The sequence below is a fragment of the Salvelinus alpinus genome, chromosome 16 (assembly GCF_045679555.1).
Source record: "Salvelinus alpinus chromosome 16, SLU_Salpinus.1, whole genome shotgun sequence".
Lineage (NCBI taxonomy): Eukaryota > Metazoa > Chordata > Actinopteri > Salmoniformes > Salmonidae > Salvelinus > Salvelinus alpinus.
In genome coordinates this window covers 12,435,714-12,449,764 of record NC_092101.1, presented here as the reverse complement: position 1 = coordinate 12,449,764, position 14,051 = coordinate 12,435,714, and the positions used below count along the sequence as shown (strand labels likewise).

Genomic DNA, 14,051 nt, shown 5'->3' with positions numbered 1-14,051 from the left:
CCAAACAGGTCAGGGACAAAGTTGTGGAGAAGTACAGATCAGGGTTGGGTTATAATTTTTTTCTTTCTCCGAAACTTTGAACATCCCACGGAGTACCATTAAATCCATTATTAAAAAGTTGAAAGAATATGGCACCAACAAAACTGCCAAGAGACGGCCGCCCACCAAAACTCACGGACCAGGCAAGGAGGGCATTAATCAGAGGCAACAAAGAGACCAAAGATAACCCTGAAGGAGCTGCAAAGCTCCACAGCGGAGATTGGAGTATATGTCCATAGGACCACTTTAAGCCGTACACTCCACAGAGCTGGGCTTTATGGAAGAGTGGCCAGAAAAAAAGCCATTGCTTAAAGAAAAAATAAGCAAACATGTTTGGTGTTTGCCAAAAGGCAAATGGGAGATTCTCCAAACGTATGGAAGAAGGTATTCTGGTCAGATTAGACTAAAATGTGGCTTTTTGGCCATCAAGGAAAACACTATCTGGCACAAACCCCAACACCTCATCACCCAGAGAACGCCATCCCCGCAGTGAAGCATGGTGGTGGCAGCATCATGCTGTGGGTATGTTTTTCATCGGCAGGGACTGGGACACTGGTCAGAATTGAAGGAACGATGGATGGCGCTAAACACAGGTAAATTCTGCCTGTTTGTCTTCCAGAGATTTGAGACTGGGACCGAGGTTCACCTTCCAGCAGGACTATGACCCTAAGCCTACTGCTAAAGCAACACTTGAGTGGTTTAAGGGGAAACATTTAAATGTCTTGAAATGGCCTAGACAAAGCCCAGACCTCAATCCAATTGAGAATCTGTGGAATGACTCAAAGATTGCTGTACACCAGTGGAACCCATCCAACATGAGCTGGAGCAGTTTTGCCTTGAGGAATGGGCAAAAATCCCAGTGGCTAGATGTGCCAAGCTAATAAAAACATACCCCAAGAGAATTGCAGCTGTAATTGCTGCAAAAGGTGGCTCTACAAAGTATTGACTTTGGGGGGGTGAATAGTTATGCACGCTCAAGTTTTCTGTTTTTTTGTCTCATTTCTTGTTTGTTTCACAAAAAATATTTTGCATCTTCAAAGTGGAAGGCATGTTATGTAAATCAAATGATACAAACCCCCCCAAAAATACAACCTGAAATTAAAATGGAAGGCAACAAAATAGGAAAAATGCCAAGGGGGGTGAATACTTTCGCAAGCCACTGTACTTTCCAGTTCCAAAATCTTTTCTTCATTTCTCTGCTAGCTGTAATAATGGATTAGCTCAATGAATGGCCATCAAGATCTTGGCACAATGTAAGTGTCATAGGCACTAAATGATTTGATCTATCCAAGTCATTAAGTTGAGGTTGGAACAGAAATTTGCAGACATTCTGCAGACTAAGATGTATTTTAGTGTCTTGCACTCTTAAACGGCCCACTCCTCTAAGACAGACAGGGTCAGACTAACAGCCCTGCAGTGTGAGCTCATACTGATAATGTGATCTTTTAAAGCTGAAGTTAAACAATGTCCACAACTCAGATCAAATTAACCATAAAACTCTCCTCCTTTTTTTGTCTTTTGCTCTCTCTCTCAAACTCTCTAGCTATGGGAGCTATCCTCTGGCGAGATGCTCCTGTCTGTTCTTTTTGACGTGGGCATCATGTCAGTGACCCTTGACCCCTGCGAGTACTACCTCTTCTGCGGTGGCAGTGACGGCGGTATATTTCAGGTGTCCCTCTGTAGCCAGGTAAGCTATATTGTTTTTGTCTTCGCCACCCTCGCTGTTTAACCCTGAGCTTTCATCGATTAACTTCACAACGCGTTTGAATTACAAACTGTGGGTCTCTCTTAATGGAGCATCCGTCAAGCACAACCTGCCGCAAGGGCAAGTGACGTAATCGAGAGAGACTTTGAACTGACAGTCATCTGTAAAACCATAGCCAGTTCATAGAACTTTGGAGACTGCAGATGAACAGCCTGAGGCAAATAAGCACATTAATGTCAAGCCCTTGAAAATAACCTTAGAATTGCATATACTGTCATCAAACCCGTTACCCGATTATTAATTATTTGAAAGTGAGACAATTTAATTTCCACAAGTGAAGGCGGAAACACGTCACCAAGTACACACAACTGACCACTTAATAAATTGAGAACATTACAAATAAAATAATCCCCCTCCACCTGTCAATTGCAGCACAATACAGCTTTGACTGAATTCCCTTTTGAGTTAGTCCTGTACATTTTCCAGTGAAGCACCAAAATACAGTACACTTCGTAAGAGGGGCCCTCTGATCAGCTGACAGCGCCTTGATGTGTCTCCACACTGCTGGCCTGGAACTTGGCTGCTAAAGTTTGTTAATGAAGAGGGGAATGTGAGTGATGTTTGGACCAGCCCACGTCTCTCTGGTGCACAGGGAAGGTCAAGGCAGGTTACACTTACAGAAAGCTTTGTCTAGTGGGAGATTGGGGGGCATTTCCGAGAACACTACTCTAAAGCATCCTACAGAATCTTCGCTTGGGCTCACCCCAGTTTTTCCAGCTTAAGCCACTGAGAAAGACTTCTTCAGTTCAAAGGGAAAATATTAATAAAACCTGAAGTCTACCATCTGCCACAATTTGTAATTCTGTACATGTATCGGGGAATTCTCTAAAGGTACTCCTCTGTTGCTTTTCCATGAACTTTCTAACATTGCACCATCCTTGTACGGGTGAATCCCCACGCTGTTGGCCTGAAAGATGGAGAGGTGATGGAATGCGGGAAAGGGGAGGGGGGGGGGGGGTACACCGGCAAGGCCTGTGTTTTGGGTTTAAATTGCCTGGGGTCTTTCATTGCTATTATTGCCCGATACCATGCCTCATGAGGGACTTCTTTGCCCCCCCCCCCCCCCTACGGTGCTCTTGGTTGCCCCCATATATCACAGTTTCTATACATTCCCATCAGTCTCGTCTAGTGGGATACTTTCTGACCGCTCTCTTTCAAGGAGAAAAGGAGACACGTCAGGTTCAGAGTTATGTCTGCCAGCCCTTCTGGCTAAGTGAATCTAGTCTTACTGCAACGTGCTAATCAAGAGCTTCCTGCGTCTTCCTCGGCTTAAACACAAGATGGACTTCTGTATTTGGCATGATTGATGGTTTGTTTGCTGGATAGGCTCATTTTGTGCCTCTTTAAAGTCACATTTCAATGCAGAAAAATGGCTTTGTCGAGCTGCAGAGAATTAATCCAAATATTGTATGTAACTGACGTAACCAACTAGATCAGAGAAGACATTAATGGATGTGGTTCAATTTGAGTTTCAAGCTTTGTCCTCTCCTCCTTTCTACTCGTCATGAGTTTCATGTCAGGTACCACAAAGAAACTTGTATAAAAGACTCAATTAAACATGACAGAAATGAATGTGCACATTTTAGCACAAGAAAGGATCCCCCTCTTGTTAGACCACCCCACTTCTATTTAAAACCTAATTTCCCTTATCCTGGCTCTTGCAGTCGCACAAAATTGTGTGCGAGTCACTCACTGTGCATTGCCCATAGGCATCACCCCCCATGATAGACAAATCCTGTCTTTTTCTCTTCCTCTCTCTCCTGAAGTAAGTTTAGATGGGAGTGCTTCACAATGCTTACTTCCATGGCTTGAGAATCACTGTCTGAGTAAAGGCAGATCGCTCACTGCTCCATTTATTTACTACATTTATGTATCCATAATTAAACTCGCACATTTCGGTTTTTCAACCTCCTTACTCAATATCTCTTTTTAGTTTTAATTGTGAAAGCCTCTCCCAAATCCATCAGCACCACTGGAAATGTTGTGGGTGGCTCTTGCATGTATGGCCAAATAAGTGATATCCCAGAGGCATCAGGTTTGAGTGGAGAAAAGTCTGCATCTGTGAAAGAGTGCTGCTGATGGATGGCTGCTGATGGATGGCTGCTGATGGATGGCTGCAGATGGACGGCTGCAGATGGATAACAAATACACTATATATACACAAGTATGTGGACACCCCTTTTAAATTAGTGCACTTGGCTATTTCAGCCACACTCGCTGACCGGTGTATAAAATCGATCACACAGCCATGCAATCTCCATAGACAAACATTGGCAGCAGAATGACCTTACTTTAGAACTTAGTGACTTTCAACGTGCCACCGTCATAGGATGCCACCTTTCCAGCAAGTCAGTTTGTCAAATTTATGCCCTGCTAGAGCTGCCCCAGTCAACTATAAGTGCTGTTATTGTGAAGTGGAAACGTCTAGGAGCAACAACGGCTCAGCCGCGGGACTTTTGGGCCACACAAGCTCACAGAACGAGACCGCCGAGTGCTGTAGCGTGTAAAAATTGTCTATCCTCGGTTGGAACACTCTACAGAGTTCCAAACTGCCTCTCGGGAGCTTCATGAAATGGTTTTCCATGGCCAAGCAGCCGCACACAAGCCTAAGATCACCATGCGCAATGCCTGGATGGGTGTAAAGCTCGCCGGCATTGGACTCTGGAACAGTGGAAACGTGCTCTCTGGAGTGATGAATTATGCTTCACCATCTGGCAGTTCGACAGACTAATCTGGATTTGGCGGATTCCAGGAGAACGCCACCTGCCCCAATGCATAGTGCCAACTGTAAAGTTTGTTGGAGGTATGCGGCTGTTTTTCATGGTTCGGGCTAGGCCCCTTAATTCCAGTTAAGGGAAATCTTAATGCTACAGCATACAATGCCATTCTAGCCGATTCTGTGCTTCAAACTTTGTGGCAACAGTTTGGGGAAGGCCCTTTCTTGTTTCCGCATGAAAATGCCCCCGTCCATAAAGCAAGGTCCATACAGAAATGGTTTGTCAAGATCGGTGTGGAAGAACTTGCCCTGACTTCAACCCCATCGAACATCTTTGGGATGAATTGGAACGCCGACTGCGAGCAAGGCCTAATTGCCCAACATCAGTGCCCGACCTCACTACTGCTCTTGTGGCTGAATGGAAGCAAGTCACCGCAGCAATGTTCCAACATCTAATGGAAACCCTTCCCAGAAGAGTGGAGGCTGTTATAGCAGCAAAGGGGGAACCAACTCCATATTAATGCCCATGATTTTGGACTGAGATCTTCGACGAGCATGTGGTCATGTGGTGTATCTATCTGCAAGGACTGTCATTTTTTTCAACAGATCTCTTCTCCAACCAAGAGCTTATTTATGTCCTCTCCATTTCCATGCCCCCTCTCATTGACACATAGTTATTGTTCCAGTCCTCTCACTGAATATTAATACAACCAAAACGTTAGTCAATAAGGGACAGGGGGATCTATTGGTGGCACAATGATTACATGAGATTATTAACAGAAACGGTCATATAGACTGGTCCTTTTAGTTGGTATAGTTGTTTTTAGAGATGTTTGGCTGTGGTACAGGTTACTGTGTCTATCATTCTACTATTGGTCAGGGGATTCTGCAACCCTTTTATGTTCACTTTTTTGACATGAAAGTATCGCAATAATTGCTTTGAATGTTGTAGTGGAGTGACTTGACCTCAGGAAGAATGGCTCAGTTATAAAATAGTAATTGATTTGAAAGATAAAAGATTTCTGAGGGAGCTTATCATTTCATTTATTCATATTGAAGTGTGTTTCATGTGTACTGAAAAGACCTGTTGCAATTATTGAGAAAATTCCTCAAGTCAAGACCCTGTTTGGGTAACCAAGTTTCTCAGCTTCTTATTAATGCCTACCGACCCCTTTCACCTTGGTCCTGTATCTGGAATCATAGGTTATTAATGTGCTAACTTTCCTCATGTATTTTTTTATTTATTTTTTATCTTTAATGCTTGCCTTTCAAAGATTTTCAAAGCCAAGCTGCCGCTGCCCCATTGACTCGTACGCCTTTTGACTTCCATCCGCAGTCTTTAGACGCTTAATTATTTCGGCATGTCATCTTAAAGATCAATTGGTTAATTAAGGTAATAGGAGAGAAAAAAAGCTTTTATAGCCCTGGATTTGAGTACAACTAATAATGATTATCTTCTGTTTAAAGAGAGGAACACGTCGTTTGTTATAGTCGTTTGTTATAACAGGTATTTGATTAAACAATGTTTTAATGCCAAGCCTTGCGTTGTTGCATCGTTCCTCCATAGATGCTGGAACTTGCTGCTAAGTGAAATCACAGCTTTTTAATCCTGCATCATTTCCTCTTCCCACTGGCTTCCCCCTAGCTATCAAAGTATAATGATCCGTCTCATTATGCTGCATTCTCTGTCATTCATACGAAAGGGATTGCAGATAATCTGTTACTCATTTGTCCTCGTTGTGAGAATGGATATTTTGTTGCTTTGGGCCAACTGGCTTCCATTACAAATGTTTTATATATAAAAAAATAAATAATAATATGTATTCATTTTTACATAATTTGTTAGAATCCAATAGGGTTGCTGCATATCTGAACATATTGTGGTTTATTTTTAACACAGAGTGATATCCCTTTGTATTGAAGCTACCTGTATACTGTATTTGGACCTTGCATCAACCCCATAAGTTAACCATAATTTCCCTATAGGAACAACCACATTTTTCGTTTTCATGATTCAGCGTAAACATTTTCTGAGTATAATATCGGAACTCTGCCATCTCTACAGTCAGCATCTAAAAGGCATTAACTCTCTGCTAGCATGTGTCTTTCTGCTCCTCTAATTGTGCTGTTTACCAGATTTGGGGAGAGTTATTCATTTCCTAAACAGCTTAACTCTGAATGTGCCCGTGGATCATTGTTTAATAAAGGGGATTTCGTACTGTAGCTGGGCAGACGTTTCTATGTGATGAGTGTTTCAATGCATGGCGGGCATTAACTCTGCCAGTGGGGATATGAGCGTTGCATTCCGAGAGAGCTGCGTTTGTTGTGCTGTTTCGTTCCCCTTGTTTAAATTGTTCAGCAGGAGATGAGACCGTGAGCCCTGAATTTTCACATTTGGATAAAGAGGCAGACAGAAAATCAGACCGTTCCCTTCCTCACGCGAGGCAGCAGCTAGCCGTTTCCTTTTTCTTCAGTGTGAAGGTTTAGAAATGTAATTCTGCCAAGAAGTTTTTGCCATAGAAAATACAATTGTCTTGCTAAATGGTTCCGGACATCCCTCACTGATTTAAGCACTTGATTTGAACAGTTTAACAGGCTAATGTTAGACAAAAAATAATCTGTCCTTCATCGTGGTGAATGAGTTTTTTCACTCCACCTCCAACATTTTAGTTAATGTAGTGGTGTGAAATGAGACATGATGCTTCCCTCAAACCTTCCCTTAATGATTTTCATTTCAGTCATCTGACCAATTGTACAGCTGAGTCTCCAGCCCAAGCCAGGCTTGTACACACATCGATAGAATTAATAGCCACGGCTTCAATTAAATCCCTTTTCGAGTCCACTTTTCATGTTTAATTGAGTGCTCTCAAGACCGGCCGTATAGACGTGATGCAATGATTAGTGTGTCATAGTAAAATCCTGTGGCGTCCTCCCTCCCTTGCATGTTTGACGCAACCCCATCCCTAATTAATGCAATTAAGTAAATCGATCAAACCACTTGGAGGCTGACGAGTGCCAGAAATATCCAGCCAACTTAATAGATGAGAGAGACATATTACTCTTATTGTATTTGTCTCATAGTTTATAAACAACCGATGTGGACTAACAGTAAAATTCTTACTTCCCAACAATGCAGAGAAAGAAAATTGAGAAATAATAGAAAAGTAAAACACGTAATAATAGATACACAATGTGTAATTATATATACAAGGGTACCAGTACCGAGTCCATATGCAGGGGTACGAGTTAGAGGTAGCTTTGTGTATATATAACTAGGAATACTGTGTCATAGTAAACAGTAGCAGCAGTGTATGTGATGAGTCAAAAGGGTTAGTGCAAAAAGGGTCAATGCTGATAGTCCGGTTAACTATTTAGTAGTCTTATGGCTTGGGGGTAGAAGTTGTTCAGGGTCCTGTTGGTTCCAGACTTGGTGCATCGGTACCACTTGCCGTGCGATAGCAGAGAGAACAGTCTATGACTTGGGTGGCTGGAGTCTTTGACAATTCCTCTGACACCGCCTGCTATAGAGACCCTGGATGGCAGGGAGCTCGGCTCCAGTGACGAACTGGGCCGTATGCACTACCCTTGGTAGCGCCTTGCGGTCAGAGGCCAAGCAGTTGCCATACAGTGACACAACCATTCAGGATGCTCTCGATGGTGCAGCTGTAGAACTCTTTTCAGTCTCCTGAAAAGGACTTCAAGCCTTGTAAATTCCAACATGCAACTGTTTTTTTTACCTTCAAAACGAGAAACACTCACAATCCAACAAGAACTATTAAAATAGAACCGTTGTGTTGTCGGAAAACTTAATGATGGTGTTGAAGTCGTCCGCGGCGATGCAGTCGTGGGTGAACAGGGAGTACAGGAGGAGACTAAGCACACACCCCTGAGGGGCCCCCATGTTGAGGGTCAGAGTGGCGGATGTGTTGTTATCTACCCTCACCACCTGGGGGGTGTCCAGTCAGGAAGTCCAGGATCCAGTTGCAGAGGGAGGTGTTTAGTCCCAGGGTCCTTAGCTTAATGATGAACTTGGAGGGCACTATGGTATTGAACGCCGTTCTGTAGTCAATGAACAGCATTCTCACATACCTATGTATGGGAGTTTCCGGCGCCGACCGAGATGGCCGCCTCGCTTCGCGTTCCTTGGAAAATATGCAGTATTTTGTTTTTTTATGTGTTATTTCTTACATCGGTACCCCAGGTAATCTTAGGTTTCATTACATACAGTCGGGAGGAACTACTGAATATACGATTAACGTCAACTCACCATCGTTATAACCAGGAATATGACTTTCCCGAAACGGATCCAGTGTTTTGCCTTCCACCCAATACAATGGATCTGATCCCAGCCGGGGACCCTATGCGACGCCGTAAAAGGGGCAAACGTAGCGGTCTCTTGGTCAGGCTTCGGAGACGGGCACATCGCGCTCCACTCCCTAGCATACTACTCGCCAATGTCCAGTCTCTTGACAATAAGGTTGATGAAATCCGAGCACGGGTAACATTCCAGAGAGACATCAGGGATTGCAACGTGCTCTGCTTCACGGAAACATGGCTAACTCAAGAGACGCTAACGGAGTCGGTGCAGCCAGCTGGTTTCTTCACGCATCGCGCCGACAGAAACATACATCTTTCTGGTAAGAAGAGGGGCGGGGGGGTATGCCTTATGATTAACGAGACGTGGTGTGATCATCATAACAACACACAGGAACTCAAGTCATTCTGTTCACCTGATCTAGAACTCCTCACAATCAAATGTCGACCGCATTATCTACCAAGGGAATTCTCTTTGATCATAATCACAGCCGTATATATTCCCCCCCCAAGCAGACACATCGATGGCCCTGAACGAACTTTATCTGACTCTTTGTAAACTGGAAACCACACACCCTGAGGCTGCATTCATCGTAGCTGGGGATTTTAACAAGGCTAATCTAAAAACAAAACTCCCTAAATTCTATCAGCATATCGATTGTGCTACCAGGGCTGGTAAAACCCTGGATCATTGTTATACTAACTTCCGCGACGCATATAAGGCCCTCCCCCGCCCTCCTTTCGGAAAAGCTGACCACGACTCCATTTTGTTGATTCCAGCCTACAAACAGAAACTAAAACAACAAGCTCCCGCGCTCAGGTCTGTTCAACGCTGGTCCGACCAATCTGATTCCACGCTTCAAGACTGCTTCGATCACGCGGATTGGAATATGTTCCGCATTGCGTCCAACAACAACATGGACGAATATGCTGATTCGGTGAGCGAGTTCATTAGGAAGTGCATTGACGATGTCGTACCCACAGCAACGATTAAAACATTCCCAAACCAGAAACCGTGGATTGACGGCAGCATTCGCGTGAAACTGAAAGCGCGAACCACTGCTTTTAACCAGGGCAAGGTGACCGGAAACATGACCGAATACAAACAGTGTAGCTATTCTCTCCGCAAGGCAATCAAACAGGCTAAGTCCCAGTACAGAGACAAAATAGAGTCGCAATTCAACAGCTCAGACACAAGAGGTATGTGGCAGGGTCTACAGTCTATCACGGATTACAAAAAGAAAACCAGCCCCGTCGCGGACCAGGATGTCTTGCTCCCAGACAGGCTAAATAACTTTTTTGCCCGCTTTGAGGACAATACAGTGCCACTGACACGGCCCGCTACCAAAACCTGCGGGCTCTCCTTCACTGCAGCCGAGGTGAGAAAAACATTTAAACGTGTTAACCCTCGCAAGGCTGCAGGCCCAGACGGCATTCCCAGCCGCGTCCTCAGAGCATGCGCAGACCAGCTGGCTGGTGTGTTTACGGACATATTCAATCAATCCTTATCCCAGTCTGCTGTTCCCACATGCTTCAAGAGGGCCACCATTGTTCCTGTTCCCAAGAAAGCTAAGGTAACTGAGCTAAACGACTACCGCCCCGTAGCACTCACTTCCGTCATCATGAAGTGCTTTGAGAGACTAGTCAAGGACCATATCACCTCCACCCTACCGGACACCCTAGACCCACTCCAATTTGCTTACCGACCCAATAGGTCCACAGACGACGCAATCTCAACCACACTGCACACTGCCCTAACCCATCTGGACAAGAGGAATACCTATGTGAGAATGCTGTTCATCGATTACAGCTCAGCATTTAACACCATAGTACCCTCCAAACTCGTCATCAAGCTCGAGACCCTGGGTCTCGACCCCGCCCTGTGCAACTGGGTCCTGGACTTCCTGACGGGCCGCCCCCAGGTGGTGAGGGTAGGTAACAACATCTCCACCCCGCTGATCCTCAACACTGGGGCCCCACAAGGGTGCGTTCTGAGCCCTCTCCTGTACTCCCTGTTCACCCACGACTGCGTGGCCATGCACGCCTCCAACTCAATCATCAAGTTTGCGGATGACACTACAGTGGTAGGCTTGATTACCAACAACGACGAGACGGCCTACAGGGAGGAGGTGAGGGCCCTCGGAGTGTGGTGTCAGGAAAATAACCTCACACTCAACGTCAACAAAACAAAGGAGATGATTGTGGACTTCAGGAAACAGCAGAGGGAGCACCCCCCTATCCACATCGACGGGTCAGTAGTGGAGAAGGTGGAAAGTTTTAAGTTCCTCGGTGTACACATCACGGACAAACTGAATTGGTCCACCCACACAGACAGCGTTGTGAAGAAGGCGCAGCAGCGCCTCTTCAACCTCAGGAGGCTGAAGAAATTCGGCTTGTCACCAAAAGCACTCACAAACTTCTACAGATGCACAATCGAGAGCATCCTGTCGGGCTGTATCACCGCCTGGTACGGCAACTGCTCCGCACACAACCGTAAGGCTCTCCAGAGGTTAGTGAGGTCTGCAGAACGCATCACCGGGGGCAAACTACCTGCCCTCCAGGACACCTACACCACCCGATGTCACAGGAAGGCCATAAAGATCATCAAGGACAACAACCACCCAAGCCACTGCCTGTTCACCCCGCTATCATCCAGAAGGCGATGTCAGTACAGGTGCATCAAAGCAGGGACCGAGAGACTGAAAAACAGCTTCTATCTCAAGGCCATCAGACTGTTAAACCGCCACCACTAACATTTAGCGGCCGCTGCCAACATACTGACTCAACTCCAGCCACTTTAAAAATGGGAATTGATGGAAATTATGTAAAAATGTACCACTAGCCACTTTAAACAATGCCACTTAATATAATGTTTACATACCCTACATTACCCATCTCATATGTATATGTACATACTGTACTCTATATCATCTACTGCATCTTGCCATCTTTATGTAATACATGTACCACTAGCCACTTTAAACTATGCCACTTAATATAATGTTTACATACCCTACAGTACTCATCTCATATGTATATACCGTACTCTATACCATTTACTGCACCTTGCCTATGCCGTTCTGTACCATCACTCATTCATATATCTTTATGTACATATTCTTTATCCCTTTACACTTGTGTGTATAAGGTAGTAGTTGTGGAATTGTTAGGTTAGATTACTTGTTGTTATTACTGCATTGTCGGAACTAGAAGCACAAGCATTTCGCTACACTCGCATTAACATCTGCTAACCATGTGTATGTGACAAATAAAATTTGATTTGATTTGATGTAAGTGTACCTGAGACACAAGCTCATTGGCTCTGGGTATTTTTTTTTTAAACTGTCTGAGGATTGCTTACTCTGATCAACTTTTAACTTTTTTCTTCTTCTGATCTGCAGAGCTTAAGTCGGGATAAGACGTTCCAGTCGGACAACGAGGGCAACCAGGTTTTTAAAGGACACAGGTGGGCTGCCTTCAAGGTCTGGTCTATGTAATATACACTGAGTGTAGAAAACATTAGGAACACCTGCTCTTTACATGGTCGACTGACCAGGTGAATCCAGCTGAACGCTATGATCCCTTATTGATGTCACCTGTTAAATTCACTCCAATCAGTGTAGATGAAGGGGAGGAGACCGGTTAAAGAAGGATTTTTAAGCATTGACATGGATTGTGTATGTGTGCCATTTAGTGGGTGAATGGGCAAGGCAGAAAAATGTAAGTGCCTTTGAACGGGGTCTGAGAGGTGGGGGAGGGGGTGGAGAGAGGGATGGTTCAGGATGAGGGGCTTTGATGCTGTAACAGCTGTGTGGTGTCTGACGGGTTGTTTCATGTGGCTTTAATACCCCATGATATCCTTGTGGAATCTCTTTGTGCCGAACCAAGTCCCAGTGGCCAGAGAAGTTCAGGCGTCCTAATCTCTCTCACCGTATGGTATCCGAGACTGCCAAGGTGCATGCCACCACCATACTGATGGGACAGGCACACAGTAGGTGTGCAGAACCAGACTAGAAGACTTTTGAGTGGCTTTTTGTAGCTGCAGAGCAGGGGGCAGAAGGAGCGTACACTATCTGAATTCTTTCCCCTTGACTCGTTTGGTACTGAAAATGTTGCTGTTACCATTCCTGGAGGGCACATATGGTAATTAGGTTGCCTGTAACATGTGAACAGAAACAAGCAAGATAACAATGTTGAAACTCTGCTGTAAGAAAACAGGCTTAGTAAGGAATGTGGTTTATTTTTGTGATGTGATGTGACTGGAGAAGCATGAATATGTACTCTGGTGATTTTGTAAGGAAACTGATGACAGCATTTAAGAAATCAGGAGAACAATTTAGTTTAGAAGAAAAAAAGGAATCTGATATAATTTACTTTCTGAAATTGAGATGTTGTGTGACTAGATTACTTCCGTTATTTACTTAGGTAATAAAGGAAAAGCTGAGATATGAATGTTGATCTGCAAACATTTGTTGTTTGAGAACCCTATTTTATTAGCCAGGTGGTGATCTCCCTTTGCACTCATCCCTCCACAGGAACCTAGTGACATGTCTGTCTGTCTCTATGGATGGCACTCTCCTCCTCTCGGGCTCCCACGATGAGACCATACGACTGTGGGACATCCAGAGCAAGCAGAGCATCCGCAGCATCAACCACAAAGGTGAGCTTGAATGACCGCCTCACCTAACCAAAGTCTCACCTCAGTGGCCCAAACCCATCTCTTCAGTTCAGCCGCTGGCATAGCAAATGCCGCGCTGAGACATTGATTTCTCCCAGAACGCCCCGAGTCATCCATCACCCTGCCTCCGGACCGTGTTAGAAAACCCTTCCACGCTTGCCCTTCCTTTGAGGTCATGGAGTGTATGGTTTGACATGCATGCCTTTTGGTCTGTAGTATACTCCAGGTGCAATTTTGTTTGTTCTCTGTTACTGTTGTTTCCTGTGACGTGATCAGTTGACTGGGAGTTAACAGCAGGCGGCAAACGTAATGCCCGTCTTGCGCTGGGCGTTCGGTTCAACTTAGGTTGGTCTGTAAAGGCAAGCTGATGCGTTTAATTTACCTTTGCTCTATATGTTAGTTTGTGTGTCAGATATGCACTGAGTGTACAAAACAATAAGACCTCCTCTTTCCATGACATGGACTGACCAGGTGAATCCAGGTGAAAGTTATGATCCTTTATTGATGTCACTTGTTAATTCCACTTCAATACGTGTAAA

At 44.7% G+C, this 14,051-nt stretch overlaps 1 protein-coding gene across 1 annotated transcript in view; it reads left to right on the top strand.

Annotated features, from left to right (window-relative positions):
• Positions 1-14,051, top strand: part of LOC139540819 (WD repeat-containing protein 18) — a 98,122-nt gene that overhangs the window by 34,036 nt on the left and 50,035 nt on the right. Inside the window, exons 5-7 of the mRNA XM_071344801.1 lie at positions 1,583-1,726; positions 12,236-12,300; positions 13,370-13,494. Coding sequence (XP_071200902.1) covers positions 1,583-1,726; positions 12,236-12,300; positions 13,370-13,494 — 334 coding nt within the window. The remainder of the gene's footprint in view (positions 1-1,582; positions 1,727-12,235; positions 12,301-13,369; positions 13,495-14,051) is intronic.